The 24,491-nt window shown below is 52.2% G+C and overlaps 1 protein-coding gene across 1 annotated transcript in view; it reads left to right on the top strand.

Annotated features, from left to right (window-relative positions):
• Positions 1–24,491, top strand: part of GNL2 (G protein nucleolar 2) — a 153,660-nt gene that overhangs the window by 80,519 nt on the left and 48,650 nt on the right. The window contains exons 10-11 of the mRNA XM_075336053.1: positions 2,548–2,652; positions 22,826–22,984. Coding sequence (XP_075192168.1) covers positions 2,548–2,652; positions 22,826–22,984 — 264 coding nt within the window. The remainder of the gene's footprint in view (positions 1–2,547; positions 2,653–22,825; positions 22,985–24,491) is intronic.

Here is a 24,491-nt window from a genome sequence, read left to right on the forward strand (position 1 = left end):
GTGCCTTCCGAACCATTTCAGATCCCTCTTGGGTTTGTCTCCTGTACTATTCAGATAATGTGCAGCTCCTGGAAGAATCTACCATATCAGATCTGGACTGTATTCTTCCTGATATCCCCACTCTGCAGACCCTCTCTATACCCTTAGGAAAATGTCTCAATATTTATTACAAAATAAATCAAGTAGATTTCACCTTTTAGGGTAACATGTACTTTCTGATAATGGAAGCCTTTTAGAAAAGGCTTGTGTACAAAAACAAACTGAAGCATCTCCTTATTTTTAAAGAACCAATTTACTAAAATGGGCGAGTTCGGTGTGCAAATTAGTCCAAAGTAGCACAAGTCTCCTTTTTTTCATGCACATTATCAAACTGACGTAATAATAATCATTTCATGCAACGATGGGAAAAAATACTTGATAGTGCATGCATACCTAATACTGATGTGTGAATAAAGCCTAAGATTGAATGAAGTGTAGCAGGCCCCTTAGGCCTATGCCACACGGCATGAAAATCGGTGCGAGTGGAGTGCGATAAAAAATCTCATTCCATTCGGACCAATATTAGCCTGTGTGTCAGCGCACATGAGCGATTTATTTTCTCAGCCCTAATCGGACTGAGAAAACAATCGCAGCACGCTGCTACTGTAATGCGATCCTATTTTCTCTCGCACCCATTCAAATGTATGGGGCGAGAGAAAAATCGCACTGCACTCGCAGTACACCGGTGTACCGAGAGTGCAGGGCGAGAATGGCAATAGCCGGCTACGGGGGAGAGAGGGAGATAAATGCCTCCTTCCCCTCCACATCACTGGCCCGCCCCTCTGCAGCTGAGGTCCGATCGCACAGTCACACCTCAGTCGCAGGGACACTCGCATGACACTCGGCTCTGCTGTACTGCCAGCGTGAGCCCAGTGTCATGCAAGGGGATCGCAGTAATCCCCGTGTGGCCCAGCCTTAGGGAACTTTTCCACATTTTTTTCACATTAGACTCACAAGCTTAAATGTACAGTCGGGGCCAGAAATATTTGGACAGTGACACAAGTTTTGTTATTTTAGCTGGTTACAAAAACATGTTCAGAAATACAATTATATATATAATATGGGCTGAAAGTGCACACTCCCAGCTGCAATATGAGAGTTTTCACATCCAAATCGGAGAAAGGGTTTAGGAATCATAGCTCTGTAATGCATAGCCTCCTCTTTTTCAAGGGACCAAAAGTAATTGGACAAGGGACTCTAAGCCGTCCCTTGTCCAATTACTTTTGGTCCCTTGAAAAAGAGGAGGCTATGCATTACAGAGCTATGACCCCAAGCATACAGCCAAAGCTACCCAGGAGTTCATGAGTGCAAAAAAGTGGAACATTCTGCAATGGCCAAGTCAATAACCAGATCTTAACCCAATTGAGCATGCATTTCACTTGCTCAAATCCAGACTTAAGACGGAAAGACCCACAAACAAGCAAGACCTGAAGGCTGCGGCTGTAAAGGCCTGGCAAAGCATTAAGAAGGAGGAAACCCAGCGTTTGGTGATGTCCATGGGTTCCAGACTTAAGGCAGTGATTGCCTCCAAAGGATTCGCAACAAAATATTAAAAATAAAAATATTTTGTTTGGGTTTGGTTTATTTGTCCAATTACTTTTGACCTCCTAAAATGTGGAGTGTTTGTAAAGAAATGTGTACAATTCCTACAATTTCTATCAGATATTTTTGTTCAAACCTTCAAATTAAACGTTACAATCTGCACTTGAATTCTGTTGTAGAGGTTTCATTTCAATTCCAATGTGGTGGCATGCAGAGCCCAACTCGCGAAAATTGTGTCACTGTCCAAATATTTCTGGACCTAACTGTATTTTATTGGGATTCTCTCATGCACATGAGTGATCACTTGGCCGAGTACTGCTGTCTTCTCTGTAAAAGAAACATGTCTGGAGGCTTCTCTGGGAGGGCAAAAAAGGTTGGCAGTCCGAAATCAGACATGAAATATCCTTAAAGGGGTATTCCCATCTTATAGATCCTATCCCGAGTAGGTATAATATTAACAATATTAACAAATGCCTCCAATTATAAATGCAGCATAGTTCTCCTGATTAGCAATGTCTCTTACCTCATGTGCGGGGCATTACAGTAGCTTAGGTATCCATGTTTACAACTGCAAGAAACGGTCACTATATGGTCATAACCATGGTTACCTAAGCTGGTTACCTAAGCTTTTTCCCTTAGATAAGTGGCCGGCCATTGTCAGTCAGCGTTTTCTCATAGACTCCTAGAGTACATGGCCGATTACTCCTTTTATATGGGAAAGTCGGCCAAATGATCGGCTATAGCATTGTTCGTTCTTCTAACAGCAATCTAATGTTTATGGCCAGCTTAAGAATCCTTTCATACTACTATTAGTGTTTGTCAGGGGTATGCTTCAAGGGAATCTACTGTTTAAAATTGGATTGGTGTTTAGTAGCATAAACCCATTTAGAAAAAAAAAAGTAGACGTGTATTACCACTTTATTAAAACAAATGACCACAGTTCTTTCTTCTTTTTGCCTCCTTTAGGTTTGGCAGTATATCACACTTATGCGACGGATATTTCTCATAGATTGCCCGGGTGTCGTTTATCCGTCTGGAGATTCAGAAACAGACATCGTTTTGAAGGGAGTGGTGAGTATGGACCAAAATGATTGTCATGATGTGTATGCATTCAGCTGAGATTACACAGGACATAAGGCCTCACTGCTAACACCAACATATCAGGCATTACCAATGAGATTAGTCTGTGTTTACTAGCATATTGTCTAGTTTTTGCTGAGGGGAAATATTTGTATAGTTTTTTTTTTTGTTTATATATAATTTCTTGGGGTGGTCACTTTTTATTGTAACCAATTTTGAGAGCCATAACTTTCCTTATTCCCCAATATCTGCTGTAATTCCAAAGCGCATATGTCATAACTGCGGCTTCATCAATGGTGCTGATTGCCCCGTTGCTGCAGTTCTCCCCCTCTTTTGGAGCATTCCCAGTGAGGGACATCAGTCTCACCAGATCACACTGAAAATGCCTGTTTTTCAACCTTTGTGATGTTTGCTTTTTTCCCCTCTCTATTACACTGCTTTATAATTGGGCAGCATCATAGAGGGAATAAAGTAAACACTCTAGTATTGAATCTGTTACTGTCACTCTTTGGTTGAAGATGAAATAGAAATATTGGATGTCCTAAACGTTAAAAACCCATATCTCTGCAATGCAGGGAAGAAAAAAAACAAACGTTTTAGCCAGTTCTTAAAGGGGTTGTCTGACCTTGGGCTACAAGTGTACAGTCTATGACTGCAGACTTGTGAATCCTCACATTGTGTGAACTGCGCGCTGTGAAGATACTCCTGACATATCCCTCTGATAGGCTACACCATATACAGTGGCATGTCACAAATTGTATAATGAGGCCCTCTGGCTACATTTAGCATTTTGCTATGGATGTGTAGTTCACAAGTGTCCATTTCAGGAAAATGGTAAGGTTTAAATGGTGAGATGGTAAATGTTTTCTTTCTCTGACGCCTCATTGGGGGACACAGGACCATGGGTGTTTGCAGAGAATCTGCACAGATAATTTACCGGGGGAGGACCCAGAGCTCAGGAACTCGCTGTTTATTTGCTCTGTTTAGTTGCCCCAGCTGCGTGTTCTGATTGCAGAAAGCCGGCAGAGATTATCCTTCGGTGACAAGCTCGATTCAGCATGAAGGTGCTCGATAGGATGGTGACGGCTATGGAAGCAGTACCCTTTACTCAACTGCACCTCCGCCCACTGCAGCTAGCCCTTCTAGCGGCCTGGGACAAGAGCCCCTTCTCCCCGGACAGACATCTTCACCTGACGCCTTTAGTCAGGAACGCACTCCGCTGGTGGCTTCGGTCCTCATCCCTATCGAAGGGGAGATCTTTTCTCCCAGCGAACTGGCTGGTTCTAACAACGGACGCCAGCCTCCTAGGCTGGGGAGCAGTGTACCGGCACCACACTGCTCAAGGATGTTGGATGCCCCAGGAGTCTTCCCTACCCATAAACATCCTGGAAATCTGCGCAATCTTCCTTGCGCTCAGGTCATTCTGCCCTCTGCTAGCGGGTCATCAGATTCGAGTCCAATTGGACAATGCGACAGCTGTAGCCTACATCAATCGCCAAGGGGTACACCTGCAGCAAGGCAGCTTATCTCGAGGCCCACAGGATCCTCAGCTGGGCCGAATCGACAGGGTCAGTGATATCAGCGGTACACATACCGGGAGTAGAGAACTTGGCAGCACTTCTAAGTCGCCAAGGCCTGGCCGCCGGAGAGTGGTCCTGGCTCCACTTCCGCCTGCTTTACATATTTCCACCCCTACCTCTGCTGCCGCGGGTAATCAGGAAAATCAAGGCAGAGGGAGTCCCGGTGATACTGATAGCACCGGACTGGCCCAGGCGCGCCTGGTACGCCGAATTAGTACAAATGCTCACAGACGCACCGTGGCGCCTTCCAGACATCCCAGACTTGCTGACACAAGGGCCCATTTGCCATCAGAACTCCAGAGCCCTGAAGCTGACGGCATGGCCATGGAGACCTGGGTATTAACAAGAGCAGGATTCTCCCCCGCGGTTATCTCCACCATGATCAACGCCCGAAAGCCTGCTTCATCCCGCATTTACCACCGTACGTGAAAAATCTTCCTTTCTCTAGCGTTTCATTGGGGGACACAGGACCATGGGTTATGCTGCTGTCACTAGGAGGCTGACACTAAGTAAATAGAAAAAGTTAGCTCCTCCCCAGCAGTATAACCCCTGAGCCGGAGGCGGGCTCAATCAGTTTTTTGCTTAGTGTCGTAGGAGGCTGATGTGGGCCGACTGGGCCCCCTTCAGCCACTTGATTTTTTGCGTTATTTTTTCATTTTTTCTCTCGGCGACGCTCGTCGCTCTCATCTGTGGTAATTCTCTTTTTCTACAGGTATCGTTTCTCTACCTCAGCTCTCGCAGCCCGTGTGGGTACCACTCCCCTGGGTCGCAGAGGCTTGAGTCGTCGGGCCCTCTCCCCCGTCCAATTCCACGGTACCACTCCCGGGTTGGCACGCGGGGCTGAACTTTACTGAGCACCCCCTATTCACCCTGCGGTATCACCCCAAAGGGTGCAAGGGGCATACAGCAGGGACTGGACCTCGCAGCGCGTCTGGATTGTGTGATGGGGCCCGCAGCGCTGCTACACTTCAGAGGGGTTTCCTCCCCCCACCGGCGTCCACCTCCCTGCCTGCCTGCCTGCCTGCCTCATTCTTCTCCTGCTGCCGCAGCCAGTCATCCGGTGTGCGGAGCACAGGGGCACGGGTGCAGAGCTCCACGCCTGCACACTGGCAGATACGACGCCGCCCTTCAGGTAGGACACCCTCTCCTACCTTCTCCCGGGCGGATGCAATCTTTAGGCCCCGGTCCGGGCCTACTCACCGGGCGCCCCCACGTCCCCATCCGGTCATCGGGCGGCTGCTAAAATTTAGGCCCCGGTCTGGGCCTAGTCGCCTGGCACCCCGGCCACGTCCGCGGAGCTCCCTGCCGACATCCGAGGTCGGGAGGGTCCGCATCGCTGCTGCGCCGCCGCCGCTTCGTGAGTGGGTCCGCCGGCGCTGCCTCTGCCCGCGGCGCCAGCTTCCAAATTTAGTCCCCGGTCTGGGCCTAGCCGCCTGGCACCCCGGCCACGTCCGCGGAGCTCCCTGCCGACATCCGAGGTCAGGGGGATCCGCATCGCTACTCCGCCGCCGCCGCATCGCTACTGCGCCGCCGCCGCAGCTTCAAAATTTAGTCCCCGGCTTCGGCCCTGTCTTCGGCGTCCCAGGCCCGCCTCCCGCGCAGCGCTATTGGCCGCCGGCCTCTCTGCCTCCGCCCTCCGCTCGGCTCCAGGCATCACTAGGGGGGTGGTGGATAGTTTTTCCCGCTCTCTTGGGTCCGCCCCCAGCCCCCTCAGCGTCCATTTTAAATAAAAAAAAAAAAAAAAAGAGGATCAGGGCAGACTCCTGATCTGCGGATTGCTGAGGCTGCAGCATCCCTTATCAGGGAAAAATGGGCCCAAGAATAGCCACAATTTTTAACGATAGTAGGTTTTTTTATGTTCATGGGTTGAGTTATTACTATATATGTAGATTGAGTTTATTAACTCTTACAGGTCTCAGCTTGAGATATTTGTTTTTTTGGACCGGTAAGCTCAGGTCTACGCTTCCCTCAATTGTTTTTTACATCCACCGCAGCCACTGGCACTGCACGCCCCTGCTCCCCGCCCCTGCCGAATAGTTGGCGCCTGGCTTTGGCTAAATCCCCTCGCTGGCGTTCCTCGGGTTGGTGCGCATGCGCTGCGTCCCTGGCCGACGCTCTCTCAGATCATCCACAGGACTGGCGCAATCCCCTCGGGGAGGTGAGTCCCATACCAGGGGCCGGTTCCTCTGCCGGAAGCGGACCCGCCAGGTATCATCTTCTGCGGCCCCCAGGTTTCACCTTAATCCCCAGGTCCAGACTGCCTGTCCTTCGGTAGCCTTTCGACCTCTCGGGTGATGGCCCAGGCGTTTCACCTCTGGTGAACTCCGAGCAGGACCTGGATGTTTTCGCCGCATGACAAGTAGCCTGCTAGGAATGGTGAGTCAAGCCGTAAGGCTACGGACAGCCCTCTTCTCTCTGTGCACGCAGGTCTCCTTTAAGACATTTGGAGCGGACCCTTGATGTAATCAGTGGACATCCAGAGTTCGCCGAGTTACCGCGTGATCACTGACAACAACCGGACACGAAGTTTACCAGCGGTAAGTCTTGTCAGTATCATTATGCCTTTCTCCAAGAGGGTTTTCGGACAAAATGGGCATGCTACACTGGAGTCGCTGTTTGATCACGAACAGCAACTAGACACTGCGTTTCCAGCGGTAAGTCGTGTTATTGCCATTATCATTCCCCCAAAGGGCTCCGGAGAGAGGGGGCATGTCATCTTGAAGAGACGAATGTGGCGGGCCCCTGCGGCTTACAGGGGACATCCAGAGTTCGCCGTGCTGACTGCGTGAGCATGGTTATGTCCCGGGCACGATGTTTACCAGTGGTAAGTCCCTTTACTTGTCATTACCCCTTCTCGAAGGGGGGCTCCGAAAGGAAGAGGCGCGCTACCCTGTAATCGACCCGCCTGGGTTCCTTCTGGCTTCTCGTCCCTAACGTGACGCTCCGCAGGGTCTCCGCGGACACCCTACGCGGCGGACCACGTTCCACCTATGCCGACCCTGGACTGGTTATCATCTTCCGTGAGTACCCTCTCTTCACAGACCTGGTGTCTGACTGCGGCTCGGCCTGAGCCTCTAGTATCAGTGTGTACACACGTCGAAACCTCTGACTCAGGATTAGGAACTGGAATCGACGTCTAAAGAGTCGCTGACTTCCCTTCCGACTGTACGTGAACGCCCTTCGGAGATGGGCGGGGCCAGTTGCTCCCCTAGGCTACGTCAGGGTAGAGTACTTCTCTCCCCTAGGCTACGTAAGGGAAGAGTACATCTCTTCCCGGCATTGGCCAGACGCATCAGGATCGTCCCCCTACAGCTAGGTCCCAGTCCGTTCACGCCGCACCCGTCAGGGCGCCTCTATCCCTCCAACAGTCCCTCCGCCTCGCGGGACAGTGGGCCGTTCCAGTTTTTTTGAGAGCGCTTGCAGGGATCACTGTCCCTGCGCATACTACGCTACAGGGTCTTCGTGGGGGACTCGTCAATCCCCTCCTTGCGGACCAGTTTTCACAACCGTCCCTTGAAGCTCCCCTTTCCTCCTCGGGAGCGTGTTATCAACCGTCACCAGTCTCCCGTGCTAGGGTATCCTTCTCCCCTCCGGTTAGCCCGGTTTACAATTATTCTCTTGGTCGGGGTGGCCCATTCAGGTTCCACTCGGACCATGCCACAGCGGTGACGTGCATCATCCTCCAGGGTGATGCAGGGAGTGTCATGGCAAGGGAAGAAGCCTAGAAGATCTTCCTCTGGGACAGGTCTCTTCACTCGCTAATCTCGGCTCCACATACCTAGCGTGGACGTTTGGACGGCCGATTCTCTCGGCAAGAAGGACCTCGCTTAGGCAAATGGCTCTTCAACAGGGAAGTCACCAGCCGGTTCCCCGGCGAAGGAAGATCTCCAGTCGTGGTCCTATTGGTCTTGCGATCCAACTTTCAGGTCAATGGGGCATCGTGGGTGCCACCTGCTCTGGACTAGGTGACGATGCCCTCGACCGGTCGTGAAGCCTATTCAGGCTCTTGTGCGTCTTCCCGCGGTTTCCCATGATCTTGAGGGTTCTCAAGATGGACCAGGGCAGAGGAAGGCTCTGGAGTAGCCCAGGTGAGCATAGTTCACATATCTTGCTCAACTCCTCGCAGATGCCCCGTGACTCCTTCCAGACCGCCCAGTTCATCCGTGTCGGGGCCCCTCTCTTCTACCAGGACTCAGAAGTCCCAAGTCCAACGGGCTCACCAGTGGATCCCGGGTTCTGGCTCGGTCAGGTCTGTTGTCAAGCAGATTGCAGACAAATGGTGAGGGCTGGGGAGTCCAGTTTCCTCGAGGATTTAATTCCACTCGTACAGAGCTCCCCCGGTGGTATGAGGAGCACATCTTCCCTTCTCCTCTCTCTCCCTCCCCTCCTTCTTGCTGGCCTTCTTCCAGTCAGTTCTGGATGCGGCACTCTCGCGTTTCCCTGTATCGACTAGGTGGCTGCTCGATTGTTCGGGTTTTCGGAGTCCTCTCACTTTCCGTTCTTCGATCACGGCCTCCACTCAGGGAAGCGTCCATCTGGCTCGGCGGTATCTTCGGTCACTAGAAACGTGGGACCTTAATCCAGTGATGGTTTCGCTTCAGGGTACTCTTTTTTCCCTGCTCCCACCTGTTTTGATAGGTGGGCTCCTCGTGGCCGTCTTTTGGTTACGGACGGCATCAGGGCGGACAGCCCTCTTGTCGTTTTTCCCCCTTTTCCGGCTCCTCTAGCAGGACAAGGGGGTGCTCCGGCAGAACCCTTCGTTCTGTCCAAGGCAGCTTGCTGTTTCTTCCAGAAGAGGAGTTTAGGGTTCGGTGTTCGGTTCTAGTCTCCTCTCTCAGCCAAAATGAGGGCCTAGTTCGTTCCAGGGCTGGTACGAGCCCTCAGTCTTTAGGTCTGCAGGACACCATTTTTCGGTTACACCGACAGTCAGTCCATCCTTCCACCTGTTCCCAAGAGGCGCATGCCGGCGCCAAGGGCCAGAATTTCACATTGATCCATTCCTCCATATGGTTAGGCTATCGCACGAAGGACGGACTTCCGCCGCGGTCTACCGAGCAAGGGATACCCCTTGGACGGATGGACTTCAGACGTCGACTGGCCAGGTCCCCTGGGTCGCCACCTGATCTAGTCGGCATACCTTTACTAGTTTTGACCAGGGTCACACCCAAGCTTTGGTAGAGCCCAGTCTTGGCGTAAGGTTTGCGGGCGGCAGTCGCACACCTGTATCAAGGTAGGTGCTTGTAGGTCTGGGTCAAGCCCGACAGGGGGAAGCGGCTCCTTCCTATCTCTGGTGATGGTTCTCTTCCCACCCAGGGACTGCTTTTGGACGTCCCATGGTCCTGTGTCCCCCAATGAAACGCTAGAGAAAGAAGGATTTTTGTGTACTCACCGTAAAATCTTTCTCTGAGTCTTCATTGGGGGACACAGCACCCACCCTGCTTGTGTTTCTTGTTATAGATTACCTGCCGGTTACCCCAGTGGCCATATTCCCATGCCACTGGTCACACGACTGATGATCGTAGTTTTTACCTTGTTTTATCCAGGATTGTTTGGTTCTCCTCCTACTGCTTGTGCACTAAACTGATTGAGCCCGCCTCCGGCTCAGGGGTTATACTGCTGGGGAGGAGCTAACTTTTTCTATTTACTTAGTGTCAGCCTCCTAGTGACAGCAGCATAACCCATGGTCCTGTGTCCCCCAATGAAGACTCAGAGAAAGAGATTTTACGGTGAGTACACAAAAATCCTTCTTTCATGGTGCAGGGAAGCCAACATTCAGCCTCTGCCACTGGCCATCCCCAGAATTCTCGATTTTCTGCAGGTTGGCTCTCAGTTCCCTTTAAAGGGCAGGTCTCAGCGCTCTCAATCTTCTACCAATGCCGCAGGTCAAGACCTTCCTCCAGGGCGTTTCCCATCTAGTTCCCCCGTACAAACGGCAGCTGGAACCATGGGACCTCAATCTCCTTCACAGTCTCCAGAGGTCCCCCTTTGAGCCGCTCAAGAAATCTTCCCTTGCTTTTCTGTCCTGGAAGGTAACGTTCCTGGTGGCAATTACATCCATCAGACGGGTTTCGGAGCTAGCAGCACTCTCTTGCCGCGAGCCTTTTCTGATCTTTCACCAGGACAAGGTGATTCTGCGCCCCATTCTGGATTTTCTTCCAAAGGTTCCTACCCCGTTTCATTTGAACGAGGACATTGTTCTGCCTTCCTTTTGTCCACACCCAGTTCATAGGGTGGAAAGGTCTCTGCATTCGTTATACCTCGTCAGAGCTCTCAGATATTACATATCCAGGACAGCCCCCTTTAGGAAAACAGACTCTTGTTCGTCATTCCTGAGGGGCCTAAGAAGGGACAGGCAACTTCAAAGGCGACTCTGGCTCGCTGGATTCGCTCTGCGATCCAGGAAGTCTACCGCTTGCAACTCAAGCCCATTCCAAGTGGGCTACGGGCTCATTCCACGCGAGCAGTTGCCGCTTCGTGGGCCATTCGGCATCAGGCTTCAGTGGACCAGGTGTGTAAGGCTGCGACCTGGTCTAGCCTACATACGTTTTCAAAGCATTAGAGTCCATACCCAGGTTTCAACTGGGGCAAATCTGGGTAGGAAAATTCTGCAAACAGCAGTAGAGCACCTTCTCTCAGTAAGTGCTCCAGACTGTCTGGGACTGGTTCCTAGTCCTTGGGTTGCGTTGTCTTGTTTTAATTTTTCCCACCCATGGACTGCTTTAGGACGTCCTGTGTCCCCCAATGAGGCGTCAGAGAAAAACGGATTTTTGTGTACTCACCGTAAAATCGTTTTCTCTTAGCCATCATTGGGGGACACAGCACCCACCCTGTTGCCCTGTTGGGCCTTGGTTCTCTCAGTACCTTATTTGGTTATGACTTTTTTTTTTTTCTCATGTTCCTCTGTTGAGGTAAGTTTTTACTGGCTTTTTCTCCTACTGCTTGTGTACTAAATCTGAGCTTGCCTGGCCCGGCCAGGGGGTGTATACTGCAGAGGAGGAGCTCTGCTTTTGCATCTACTTATTGTCCTCCTATGGATAGGCAGCATAACACCCATGGTCCTGTGTCCCCCAATGATGGCTAAGAGAAAACAATTTTACAGTGAGTACACAAAAATCCTTTTTTTTTTTTTTTTTTTTTTTTTGTTGGTCATTGCAATAAACGGCAATAAAACACCTCATATCTACCCCAAAGTGGTATCCGTAAAAATGAGTCTGGGTGCAAAATAGAAGCAATTGCGTTAGTGCTAATCCCAGGTCTGGAAAAATGGCGACAAAAGCAAAATTCTCTGAATATTTTTTTTCTTTATCGTTCCTTTGGGAGACCCAGACCATGGGTGTTTAGCTTCTACCTCCGGAGGACACACAAAGTACTACACTTAAAAGTGTAGCTCCTCCCCCTGAGCTTATACACCCCCTGGTGAGCAGACCCAGGCAGTTTATCGCTGTGTTCAGGAGGCATACATCCACACATGCATTCTCATATGATTTTTTTCCTTTTGGAACGAGATTGAAGAGTGGGGTCCACGTCTGGACCCCCGGCATGTCCCTTCTCACCCCACTGTGTCGGCGGTGTTGTAAGGTTGATTGCTAGGCTGGAGCCTTTACATGCCGTGCTCCTTCACCATCCCTCCTGGGCTCTGTCTTGAAGTGGGAGCCAGCACGGTCTCCATGCTTGGCAGGACACCGGTCTCCATCCGCAGCCCTTCAGGACCCTGCTGGACCGGAGCACTCATCCCCAGGGACTTGGCCCTGCGTCTCAGCAGCTAAGTACCTGAGACGTTTAGATTTTGGGGTCCCTGTACTTTATTGTTGGGGGAGAGTGTGCTTATTGTGTTTACTAACATTTCCGGCGGGTTCTCTAGCTGTCGCCTGAGAACCGCACCGATGGTGCCTGCGCGTCGGCCGCGCCGCTCAAATTTAGACCCCGGCTTCGCCGGAGGCCTAGTTTCTGTTTCACTGCCCTCGCATGTCACTCATGCAGAGGGACAGGCTCGGCTCCTCCCGGCGGCCGTTCTGTACAGGGGAGAGACACTCCCCACTGCAGTATGTGTCCCCTCCCCTGTAGGTCTCTATGGGCCTTCAGATCCCGCTCCTCAAGCAAGTCCTGCCCCCTCTCCGCTCCGGCGGCCATTTTCTCAGAGTTCTCTCTGCGATCAGTCATTGCAGCGCTGGTCTGCAGCATCTCTGCTGAGGTGCTGTGCTTGGGGGTCCGGGCTTCGAGATCTGGAGGGCACACAACACCGCTCCAGCGGTCTGGTAAGCCACAACCGGTCTCCGGTTATGGACCTCTGTATATACTCTCTGGGGTTCATTCTCTGGCAGAGCCCCCACTCCAGCAGCATGTCTCACACGAGGAGCAAGGCCCCAAAGCTTTATGCTGTATGCGCTGCATGTAAGCGCCTCCTGCCTGAACCGAGCACCTTCCCACATTGTGATGCCTGCTCTAACTTGGCAGTGCCACAGCCTGGAGTCTCACCCCCAGTGGTCTCTCAGGCTGCTCCTGTGGCTGAACCCCCGGCTTGGGTAGAATCCTTTTCTAGGTCTATCTCCCAGTCCTTTGCTGAGTCCATGGGACTTCTGTCCAGGACTCTGATGAATATGCATCAGCCCCCCTCACAGGGTGCCTCTGCTGCTAGGGCTCTCTCAGGACCGGAGCTCACAGAGGATTCATCATCAGGGCCCAGACCCCGTCCTCCTAAGAGACGCAGGGTTCCCTCTCCCTCCTCCTCCCGTGGCTCTGATTCCAGAGCTGACTCGCTGGATGAGGAGGATGCCTTTACAGGGGACTCGGAGACTAACTCCATGTGCCCCATTGATCTGTCCGAAGGTGACTCAGATCTTAGTGACTTGATTGCTTCTATTAATTCTGTACTGGATCTCAATCCGCCAGTATCAGAGGAGCAACCCTCTCTGGCAGAAAAGCACCAGTTTACCTTGCCTAAGAGAGCAAAGAGTGTGTTCTTTAACCACTCCAGTTTTCAGGCCGCTGTGACCAAGCCCAGGGCCTGTCCTGACAAGCGCTTCCCAAAGCGTGGTTCTGATGACCGTTTTCCCTTTCCACCTGAGGTGGTCAAGGAGTGGGCTCAGTCCCCAAAGGTAGACCCTCCGGTCTCTAGGCTCGCAGCCCGGACCGTTGTGTCGGTGGCTGATGGCACTTCCCTTAAGGATTCCACTGACCGCCAGATTGACCTTCTGGCCAAATCCGTGTATGAAGCGGCGGGGGCCGCGTTTTCTCCGACTTTTGCAGCAGTGTGGGCTCTCAAGGCCATCTCTGCTTCTCTAGAGGAGATGCATTCCCTCACCAGGGAATCTATGCCCGAAATGGATGCCTTAACTTCCCAAGCTTCGGCCTTTTCATCCTATGCCATGTCTGCCATGCTGGAGGCTTCTCACCGCACTGCGGTGGCTTCGGCTAATTCCCTCGCTTTCCGCAGAATCTTGTGGCTTCGAGAGTGGAAGGCAGATGCTTCTTCAAAGAAGTACCTTGCTGGGCTCCCTTTTGCTGGGTCCCGGCTGTTCGGAGAACAGCTGGATGAAATTATTAAGGAAGATACTGGCGGGAAGAGTACTTCCATGCCACAAACCAAAACCAGGAAACCTGTCCAGGGTAGGAATCAGTCGAGGTTTCGCTCCTTTCGTTCCTCCAACTGGTCGTCCTCTAAGCCCTCGGCCTCGTCCGCTAACTCAGCCAAGGACCAGAAATCCAACTGGCGCACAAAAGCGCGTCCACAGAAGACCGCAGGAGCTGCTGCCACTAAGGCAGCCTCCTCATGACTCTCTGCCCGCTCCGGCGACGTCCTTAGTCGGTGGCAGGCTCTCCCACTTTGGCGACGCTTGGTTTCAACACGTCTCCGATCAGTGGGTGAGAGATAGAATTCTCTTCCAGTCCGCCAAACAGATTTTTTCTCTCAACTCCCCCCTGCTCCATGGCCGCCGCCTTCTCACAGGCCGTGGCATCCTTGCAGGCCAACGGAGTAATTGTACCAGTTCCCGCCCGGGAACGGTTCAGAGGTTTCTACTCAAATCTCTTCCTAGTTCCCAAAAAGGACGGTACCTTCCGGCCCATCCTGGATCTGAAGCTTCTCAACAAGCATGTTCAGGTGCGGCGCTTTCGCATGGAGTCTCTGTGATCGGTCATTGCCTCTATGTCCCAAGGGGATTTCCTGGCATCCATTGACATCAGAGATGCCTATCTGCATGTGCCAATTGCAGTGTCACACCAGCGTTGGCTACGTTTTGCAGTAGGAGAAGATCACTTCCAATTCGTGGCTCTCCCCTTCGGGTTGGCCACGGCCCCTCGGGTATTCACCAAGGTCATGGCAGCAGTGATTGCAGTTCTGCACCTCCAGGGGTTGGCAGTGATTCCTTACCTGGACGACCTTCTAGTCAAGGCTTCATCCAGCGCAGACTGTCAGCGGAGTGTCTCGCTCACTCTCTCCACTCTAGCTCAAGTCGGGTGGCTTGTCAATCTTCCCAAATCCACTCAGACTCCGACCCAGAGTCTCACGTACCTAGGGATGCAGTTTGAGACCTTGACGGCACTTGTGAAGTTGCCCTTAGTCAAACAGCAGTCCCTCCAGCTAGCGGTGCGCTCTCTGCTGAGGACCCCCGTTATACCCTCAGGCGTCTGATGCAGGTGCTGGGTCAAATGGTGGCGTCCATGGAGGCTGTTCCCCCTGCAGCTGGACATTCTCCGCTGTTGAGACAAGCGGCCTTCCTCCTTACACAGGTTAGTGGCTCTGTCGCCACAAATCAGGAGCTCTCTTCAGTGGTGGCTTCGGCCCCTCTCCCTGTCCCAGGGGCGCTCCTTCCTGGCCCCGTCCTGGGTGATTCTCACCACGGATGCCAGTCTATCTGGCTGGGGAGCGGTATATCTCCACCACAGAGCGCAGGGCACTTGGACTCCGTCCGAGTCAGCCCTTTCAGTCAATGTGCTGGAAACCAGAGCCGTGCTTCTAGCTCTCCTAGCTTTTCACCACCTGTTGGCGGGCAGGCACATTCGAGTCCAGTCAGACAACGCGACAGCGGTTGCCTACATCAATCACCAAGGCGGGGCACGCAGCCGCCTGGCAATGTTGGAGGTACAACGCATCCTTCAATGGGCGGAGGACTCCAAGTCCACCATATCCGCAGTCCACATCCCAGGCGTGGAAAACTGGGAGGCAGATTATCTCAGCCGTCAAACCGTGGACAGTGGCGAGTGGTCCCTGCACCCGGCAGTGTTTCAGTCAATCTGCCGTAAATGGGGCACTCCGGACATGGACCTAATGGCATCCCGTCAGAACAACAAGGTTCCCGTTTACGTGGCTCGCTCCCACGACCCTCAGGCATTCGCCGCGGACGCTCTGGTTCAAGACTGGTCCCAGTTTCGTCTGTCCTACGTGTTTCCCCCTCTAGCTCTCTTGCCCAGAGTCCTGCGCAAGATCAAAATGGAGGGCTGTCGAGTCATCCTCATTGCACCAGACTGGCCCAGGCGAGCTTGGTATCCAGACCTGCTCCATCTGTCCGTAGAGATGCCGTGGCATCTCCCGGACCGTCCAGACCTACTCTCACAAGGTCCGTTTTTCCGCCTGAATTCTGCGGCTCTCAAATTGACGGCGTGGCTCTTGAGTCCTGGATCTTGACGACTTCTGGTATCCCTCCTGAAGTCATCTCCACTATGACTCGGGCCCGTAAGTCTTCCTCCGCTAAGATCTATCACAGGACTTGGAAAATTTTCCTGTCCTGGTGTCGCTCTACTGACCATCCTCCTTGGCCATTCTCCTTGCCGACCCTTCTGTCTTTTCTACAGTCCGGTCTGCAGCTAGGACTGTCCCTCAGCTCTCTCAAGGGACAAGTCTCAGCTCTGTCAGTTCTGTTCCAGCGGTGTCTCGCTCGGCTGGCTCAGGTCCGCACCTTCATGCAAGGCGCGTCTCACATCATTCCGCCTTACCGGCGGCCCTTGGATCCCTGGGACCTTAATTTAGTTCTCACGGTTTTGCAGAAACCCCCCTTTGAGCCTCTTAGGGAGGTCTCTTTGCATCGGCTTTCACAGAAAGTGGTTTTCTTCATCGTTCCTTATGGGAGACCCAGACCATGGGTGTATAGCTTCTGCCTCCGGAGGACACACAAAGTACTACACTAAAAAGTGTAGCTCCTCCCTCCTAGCATATACATCCCCTGGATAACCAAATATAGCCAGTTCAATGCTTTGTGTTCAGGAGGCACACATCCACATTCATGCATTCTCATCTGATTTTTCATTTTAAAGAGTTTGAAGAAAAGCGGGTCCAAGCTGGACTCCCGGCATGTCCCTTCTCACCCCACTGTGTCGGTTTTGTTAAGGTTGATTTCAAGGCTGGAGCCTTACATGCCGCGCTCCTTCACCATCCCTCGGGCTCTGGCTTGAAGTGGGAGCCAGCACGGTTCTCACTGCTTTGCAGGAGACCGGTCTTTATCCGCAGCCCTTTCAGGACCCTGCCGGACGGAGCACTCATCCCTCAGGGACCTGGCCCTGCGTCTCACAAGCTAAGTATTTGAGACGTTATTGTAGGGGGTCCTTTGTATCTTTATTGTTGTGGAGAATGTGTCAGGTTACTTTGGTGACATTTCCGGCCGGTTCTCTGGTTTTCACCTGAGAACCGCGCCAAGGGTGCCTGCTCGCTGGCCGCATTGTAAAATTTAGGCCCCGGCTTCGGCTGCGGCCTACTTTCGGTTTCACTGCCCCTGCTTGTCAGTCATGCAGAGGGACAGTGCGGCGCCGCCCACCGGCCGTTCAGCTCAGGGGAGGACACTCCTCTCTGAGGAGATGTTTAGATGTTTCCCTCCCCTGGATATCTCCTTGGCCCTCCGGTTCCCGCTCTTGGACTAGGCCCTGCCCCCCCCTCCTCCCTCCGGCGCCATTTTATCAGCGTTCTCACACTGATCGGTGCTGGCTGCTGCATCTCTGCAACCTGTCTGGGGGTCCGAGCTGTGGGATCCGGAGGGCACACAAAACGGTCTGGTAAGCCACAACCTCTGGTTGTGGACTTTATTATACACTCTCTGGGGGTCATTCTGAAGGAGTGTGTTCTTTACTGCACAGCCTCCACCTCAGCAGCATGTCTCACACTAGGAGCAAGGCTGCAAGGCTGTACTCAATATGCACTGCATGTAAGCTCGTACTGCCTGAACCGAGCACATATCCACATTGTGATGCCTGCTCTAACATGGTGGTGCCTCAGCCTGGAGTCTCCCCAGTGGTCCCTCCGGCTGCTCCGGCCCCGGTGGCTGAACCCCCGGCTTGGGTAGAAGTGTTTTCTAAATCTATCTCCCAGTCCTTCGCCGACTCCATGGGAGAGTTGTCCCGGACTCTGCTGAGCATGCATCAGCCCCCTTCTAAGGGCGCCTCTGCTGCTTCGGCTTGCTCTGCAGAGCTCACAGAGGATTCTTCATCTGCTCCCAGACCCCGTCCTCCTAAAAGGAGACGAAGGGTCCCCTCTCCTTCCTCGTCCCGCGGCTCCGATTCACGAACCGACTCGCAGGACGAGGAGGATGTCTTTACTGGGGGCTCGGACACTACCTCCATGTGCCCCATTGATCTGACCGAGGGTGATGCGGATGTTAGTGATTTGATTGCGTCTATTAATTCTGTACTGGACCTCAATCCGCCAGTATCAGAGGAGCAACCCTCTCTGGCAGAAAAGCACCAGTTTACCTTGCCTAAGAGAACAAGGAGTGTGTTCTTTAACCACTCCAATTTTCAAGCCACTGTGTCCAAGCCCAGAGCCTGTCCTGACAAACGCTTCCCAAAGCGTGGTTCTGACGACCGTTATCCTTTTCCACCAGAGGTGGTCAAGGAGTGGGCTCACTCACCAAAGGTAGACCCTCCGGTGTCTAGACTCTCAGCCCGGACAGTTGTATCTGTAGCTGATGGCACCTCCCTTAAGGATCCCACTGACCGCCAGGTTGACCTCCTGGCCAAGTCTGTCTATGAGGCGGCAGGGGCCTCGTTCTCCCCATCCTTTGCAGCAGTGTGGGCTCTCAAAGCCATCTCTGCTTCCCTAGAGGAGATGCATTCCCTCACTAGGGACTCTATGCCTGAATTGGTTGCCTTAACTTCCCAGGCTTCAGCCTTTTCAGCCTACGCCATGTCTGCCATGCTGGAGGCTTCTCACCGCACTGCGGTGGCCTCCGCTAATGCCCTCGCTATCCGCAGGATTTTGTGGCTGCGAGAGTGGAAGGCAGATGCTTCTTCAAAGAAGTACCTTGCTGGGCTCCCATTTGCTGGGTCCAGGCTGTTCGGTGAACAACTGGATGAAATAATTAAGGAGGCTACTGGCGGGAAGAGTACTTCCTTGCCACAGACTAAACCCAGGAAACCTGTGCAGGGCAGGAACCAGTCGAGGTTTCGTTCCTTTCGTTCCTCTAACTGGGCGGCCTCTAAGCCCTCGGCCTCGTCCACTAACTCAGCCAAGGACCAGTAGCCCACCTGGCGCAAGAAGCCGCGTCCATAAAGGTCCGCAGGAGCTGCTGCCACCAAGGCAGCCTTCTCTTGACTATCTGGCCGAGCCAGCAACGTCCTTGGTCGGTGGCAGGCTCTCCCACTTTGGCGACGTGTGGTTTCAACACGTCTCCGATCAGTGGGTGCGGGATATCATCTCCCACGGCTACAGGATAGAGTTCTCTTCCAGCCCGCCAAACAGATTTTTTCTGTCAACTCCCCCCTGCTCCAAGGCCGCCGCCTTCTCTCAGGCCGTGGCATCCTTACTGGCCAACGGAGTAATTGTACCGGTTCCCGCCAGGGAACGGTTCAGAGGTTTTTACTCAAATCTCTTCCTAGTCCCCAAAAAGGACGGTTCCTTCCGGCCCATCCTGGATCTCAAGCTTCTCAACAAGCATGTTCAGGTGCGGCATTTTCGCATGGAGTCTCTGCGGTCAGTCATTGCCTCAATGACCCAAGGAGATTTCCTGGCATCCATCGACATCAGAGATGCCTATCTGCATGTGCCAATTGCAGTTTCACACCAGCGTTGGCTACGTTTTGCAATCGGAGAGGAACATTTCCAATTCGTGGCTCTCCCCTTCGGGTTAGCCACGGCCCCTCGAGTATTTACCAAGGTCATGGCAGCAGTGGTTGCGGTTCTGCACCTCCAGGGGTTGGCAGTGATTCCTTACCTGGACGACCTTCTAGTCAAGGCTTCATCCAGTGCAGACTGTCAGCGGAGTGTCTCGCTCACTCTCGCCACTCTTGTTCAATTCGGGTGGCTTGTCAATCTGCCCAAGTCCACTCTGACCCCGACCCAAAAACTTACGTACCTAGGGATGCAATTCGAGACTCTGCCGGCACTTGTGAAGCTGCCCTTAGTCAAACAGCAGTCCCTCCATCTGGCGGTGCGCTCTCTGTTGAGGCCCCGCCGTCATTCCATCAGGCACCTCATGCAGGTACTGGGTCAGATGGTGGCGTCAATGGAAGCGGTTCCCTTTGCCCAGTTCCATCTGCGTCCTCTGCAGCTGTACATTCTCCGCTGTTGGGACAAGCGGACTTCTTCCTTGCACAAGTTGGTGGCTCTGTCGCCACAGACCAAGAGCTCTCTTCAGTGGTGGCTTCGGCCCCTCTCTCTGTCTCAGGGACGCTCCTTCCTGATCCCGTCCTGGGTGATTCTCACCACGGATGCCAGTCTATCCGGCTGGGGAGCAGTATTTCTCCACCACCGAGCACAGGGCACTTGGACTCCGTCCGAATCAGCCCTCTCGATCAATGTGCTGGAGATCAGAGCTGTGCTTCTAGCTCTCGTAGCCTTTCACCATCTGTTGGCGGGCAAGCACATTCGAGTCCAGTCAGACAACGCGACAGCAGTTGCCTACATCAATCACCAGGGCGGGACTCGCAGCCGCCTGGCAATGTTGGAGGTTCAACGCATCCTTCAGTGGACGGAGGACTCCAAGTCCACCATATCCGCAGTCCACATCCCAGGCGTAGAAAACTGGGAGGCAGATTATCTCAGCCGTCAAACCGTGGACAGCGGCGTGGGCTCTGCATCCGGCAGTGTTGCGGTCGATCTGCCGCAAGTGGGGCACTCCGGAAGTGGATCTAATGGCATCCCGGCACAACAACAAGGTCCCGGTTTATGTGGCTCGCTCCCACGATCCTCAGGCCTTTGCAGCGGACGCGCTGGTTCAGGATTGGTCCCAGTTCCGTCTGTCTTACGTGTTTCCCCCTCTAGTTCTCTTGCCCAGAGTCCTGCGCAAGATCAGAATGGAGGGCCGTCGGGTCATTCTCATTGCTCCAGACTGGCCCAGGCGAGCTTGGTACCCAGACCTGCTCCGTCTGTCCGTAGAGGTGCCGTGGCATCTCCCGGACCGCCCAGACTTTCTCTCACAAGGTCCATTTTTCCGCCAGAATTCTGCAGATCTCAGATTGACGGCGTGGCTCTTGAGTCCTGGATCCTGACTGCTTCCGGCATTCCTCCCGAAGTCATCTCCACTATGACTCAGGCTCGGAAGTCTTCCTCGGCCAAGATTTACCACAGGACTTGGAGAATTTTCCTGTCCTGGTGTCGTTTTTCCGGGCATGCCCCTTGGCCTTTTTCCTTGCCGACCATCCTGTCCTTTCTACAGTCTGGTCTGCAGCTAGGACTATCCCTCAATTCCCTTAAGGGACAGGTCTCGGCTCTGTCAGTGTTGTTCCAGCGGCGTATCGCCCGACTGGCCCAGGTGCGCACCTTCATGCAGGGCGCATCTCACATCATTCCACCTTACCGGCGGCCTTTGGATCCCTGGGACCTTAATCTGGTCCTCACGGCCTTACAGAAACCCCCCTTTGAGCCTCTTAGGGAGGTTTCTTTGTTTCGACTTTCACAGAAGGTCGTTTTTCTGGTGGCCATAACTTCTCTCAGGAGAGTCTCTGATTTGGCTGCGCTCTCTTCGGAGTCACCTTTTTTGGTTTTTCACCAAGGCAAGGTGGTTCTCCGTCCGACTCCGGACTTTCTCCCTAAGGTGGTGTCTCCTTTCCACCTTAACCAGGACATTTCATTCCTTTTGTCCGGCTCCTGTGCATCGCTTTGAGAAAGCATTGCATACTTTAGATCTGGTGCGGGCGCTCCGGATCTATGTGTCACGCACCGCTGTTCTTAGATGGTGCACCTCTCTTTTTGTGCTGACCACAGGTCAGCGCAAGGGTCTCTCTGCTTCTAAACCGACCCTAGCTCGTTGGATTAGGTCTGCCATATCCGATGCCTACCAGTGCACTCAGGTGCCTCCCCCGCCGGGGATCAAGGCGCATTCGACCAGAGCTGTCGGTGCCTCTTGGGCTTTCAGGCACCAGGCTACGGCTCAGCAGGTCTGTCAGGCTGCCACTTGGTCTAGTCTGCACACCTTTTCGAAGCACTACCAAGTGCATGCTCATGCTTCGGCAGATGCGAGCTTGGGCAGACGCATCCTTCAGGCGGCTGTCGCCCATTTGTGAAGTTAGGTTTTGCCTACTCAGTTTTCTGTTTTTCCCACCCATGGACTGCTTTGAGACGTCCCATGGTCTGGGTCTCCCATAAGGAACGATGAAGAAAAAGAGAATTTTGTTTACTTACCGTAAATTCTTTTTCTTATAGTTCCGACATGGGAGACCCAGCACCCTCCCTGTTGCCTGTTGGCAGTTTTCTTGTTCCGTGTGTTTTCACCGGCTGTTGTTGTAGACAGAGGTTCCGGTTGTTCCGGGTTTTGCTCTATCTCTACTTGTGGGTGGATGTCCTCCTTCAGGTTTGGAAACTAAACTGGCTAGATTTGGTTATCCAGGGGGTGTATATGCTCGGAGGGAGGAGCTACACTTTTTAGTGTAGTACTTTGTGTGTCCTCCGGAGGCAGAAGCTGTACACCCATGGTCTGGGTCTCCCATGTCGGAACTATAAGAAAAATAATTTACGGTAAGTAAACAAAATTCTCTTTTTTTTCCCTGCGCATGCTCATCTTCTTTTTTTTTTTTTTTTTTTTTAAATCACAGAAACTTTGTCTCTCGGTGGCCGAACGTTCAGCTGAGCGCCCGGCCGCCGGCATGTGAGAGCTCTCAGCTGAGCGCCCGGCCGCCGGCATGTGAGAGCGCTGAGCTGAGCGCCCGGCCGCCGGCATGTGAGAGCGCTCAGCTGAGCGCCCGGCCGCCGGCTATTGAGAGCGCTCAGCTGAGCGCCCGGCCGCCGGCTATTGAGAGCGCTCAGCTGATCGCCCGGCCGCCGGCTATTGAAAGCGGTCAGCTGAGCGCCCGGCCGCCGGCTATTGAGAGTGATCAGCTGATCGTTCACAATAGTCTTCTGCCGGTAAAACTGTAAAAAAAGAGAAAAAAAAGCTTTCCGTTGTTTTGTACGATTCGTTGTGCCATTATATGCAACGCATCCGTTGCATCCGTCACACAACGCAATGCAACGGATGCCGTTCAATGCAAGTGTGAAACTAGCCTTACAGTTCCTCTCACTGGAAATTGAAACGGGCTAGTGGTTCTGGCATGTAAGCAGTGGATGGTGTGGACCAGCACACCTTGTAGTGGCCTTCGCTGACAACTGGAGCTTCTCTCCTATTCAGTTGATAGGTTATCAGAGAAGTTGTACAAACCTTTTTACCTGTCTCTTTTCCCTTTACTAGGTACAAGTAGAAAAGATTAAAAGCCCCGAAGATCACATTTCTGCTGTCCTTGAACGGGCAAAACCAGAGTACATAAGCAAGACATACAAGATAGATTCCTGGGAAAATGCTGAAGATTTCCTGGAAAAACTTGCCTATAAAACAGGAAAGCTGTTAAAGGTCAGTGAGCCTGCCTTTTCTTTGTGTTTTTATTTGAGGGTTTTTTTAACTATTTTGTTTCACTCTATGCAGGTTTAACATTTGCTGCTATTCATTTCGCATTGCAGAAGAGATATTGCCTTTTTAACTTTATTTTCTGAAGTTTAATGTTAAAATAACTAGGGATGATCGAATACCTCAAATATTCGGCTTCGCAAATATTTGCCGAATAGGACGCCGCTATTAGAGTATTCGTGAATATTCGATGCGCAATGTAAGCTTATGGGAAACTCTAATAACTATTCTGAACTATTCGGGCTTCCCAGAATATTCACATAGCGGCAACCTATTCGTCGGATATTCGCGAAGCCGAATATTTTGAGGTATTCGATCATCCCTGAAAATAACCGATCTACACAGAATGTCATTAAGGCCTTATATGACAAACATGTTTTCACTACATCATACATACAAGCTTATCGTTATTTTTTAAGCAAGTTGAAAGATCCAGTTTTGCGAGAATTGAATGATATTACGATAGCAGCTATTATACACTGTGAATATCGCTCTGTTGCAATTGATATTGCGATTTTTGCCGCATGATTATTGCCCTGTCTAATAAGAGCTTTACTTCCAGAATAAGAAAAGAAGTTATACTCACCCCAGGAATCCGCTCCCCCCACTTCAGTGATACCGACTGTCTCTAAATGGCCGGGAAGTGATGATATCATGAACACAAGTTACTATTCAGCAAATCTGTTGCTACAGCGGTGAAGTTATGGGTGGTCATGATATCGCCACCTGTGGTCCTGCAGATACGGTAGTTGCAGGTCTGGAGTTGGGAGTGTGTACCTGGGGTGAACATAGCTACTTTTATCAGCATAGAAAATTCCTTTTAGTGTACCTAGTTGGTCACGTATATCATCAATAACTTTAATCCTATGCAGAGCTACTTAAAGAGGTTGTCATCATGTTTTCCCCTCTTTAGCATAACATTTTTATACTCTCCTCTGGTGTCAACACTCATTCTCCCAAGACTCACGTGACATTCTAACATCATGCATGCCCCTTGTCCAAACAGTGTCGGCATCACTGTCCCCTTCTTCAAATGAATCAAACGTCAAGCGGAAATCAGAGCTGTGGCTGATTGCTCACGTTCTCTTGATGTTTGATTCATTCAAAGGCTGATACAGTGAAGCCAACGCTGATTGGACAAGAGGCACGCATGACTTAACAGTGAGCCTTGGGAGAATGAGTGTTTACATCGGAGGAGAGTATAAAAGTATTCTTATTTTAACAGGGGGAACCATGATGATTGAGAAGGGGTTGTCCAAGTGGTGGACAGCCCCTTTTAAGGATAGGGAAAATAGTATCAAGTTATACCCATTACGATTCCATCATTCGTGTTTTTATTGATCGCAAATTAGGCTTGCAAGTGCACTGGTGGACATATCGAAGTAATTGCTCCTCTACGCTTTTCCTGCCTCACCACTTTTGCTTCTTGATTGACAGAAGCTCTGATGTATGA

Source organism: Anomaloglossus baeobatrachus, chromosome 2 (assembly GCF_048569485.1).
Source record: "Anomaloglossus baeobatrachus isolate aAnoBae1 chromosome 2, aAnoBae1.hap1, whole genome shotgun sequence".
Classification (NCBI taxonomy): Eukaryota; Metazoa; Chordata; class Amphibia; order Anura; family Aromobatidae; genus Anomaloglossus; species Anomaloglossus baeobatrachus.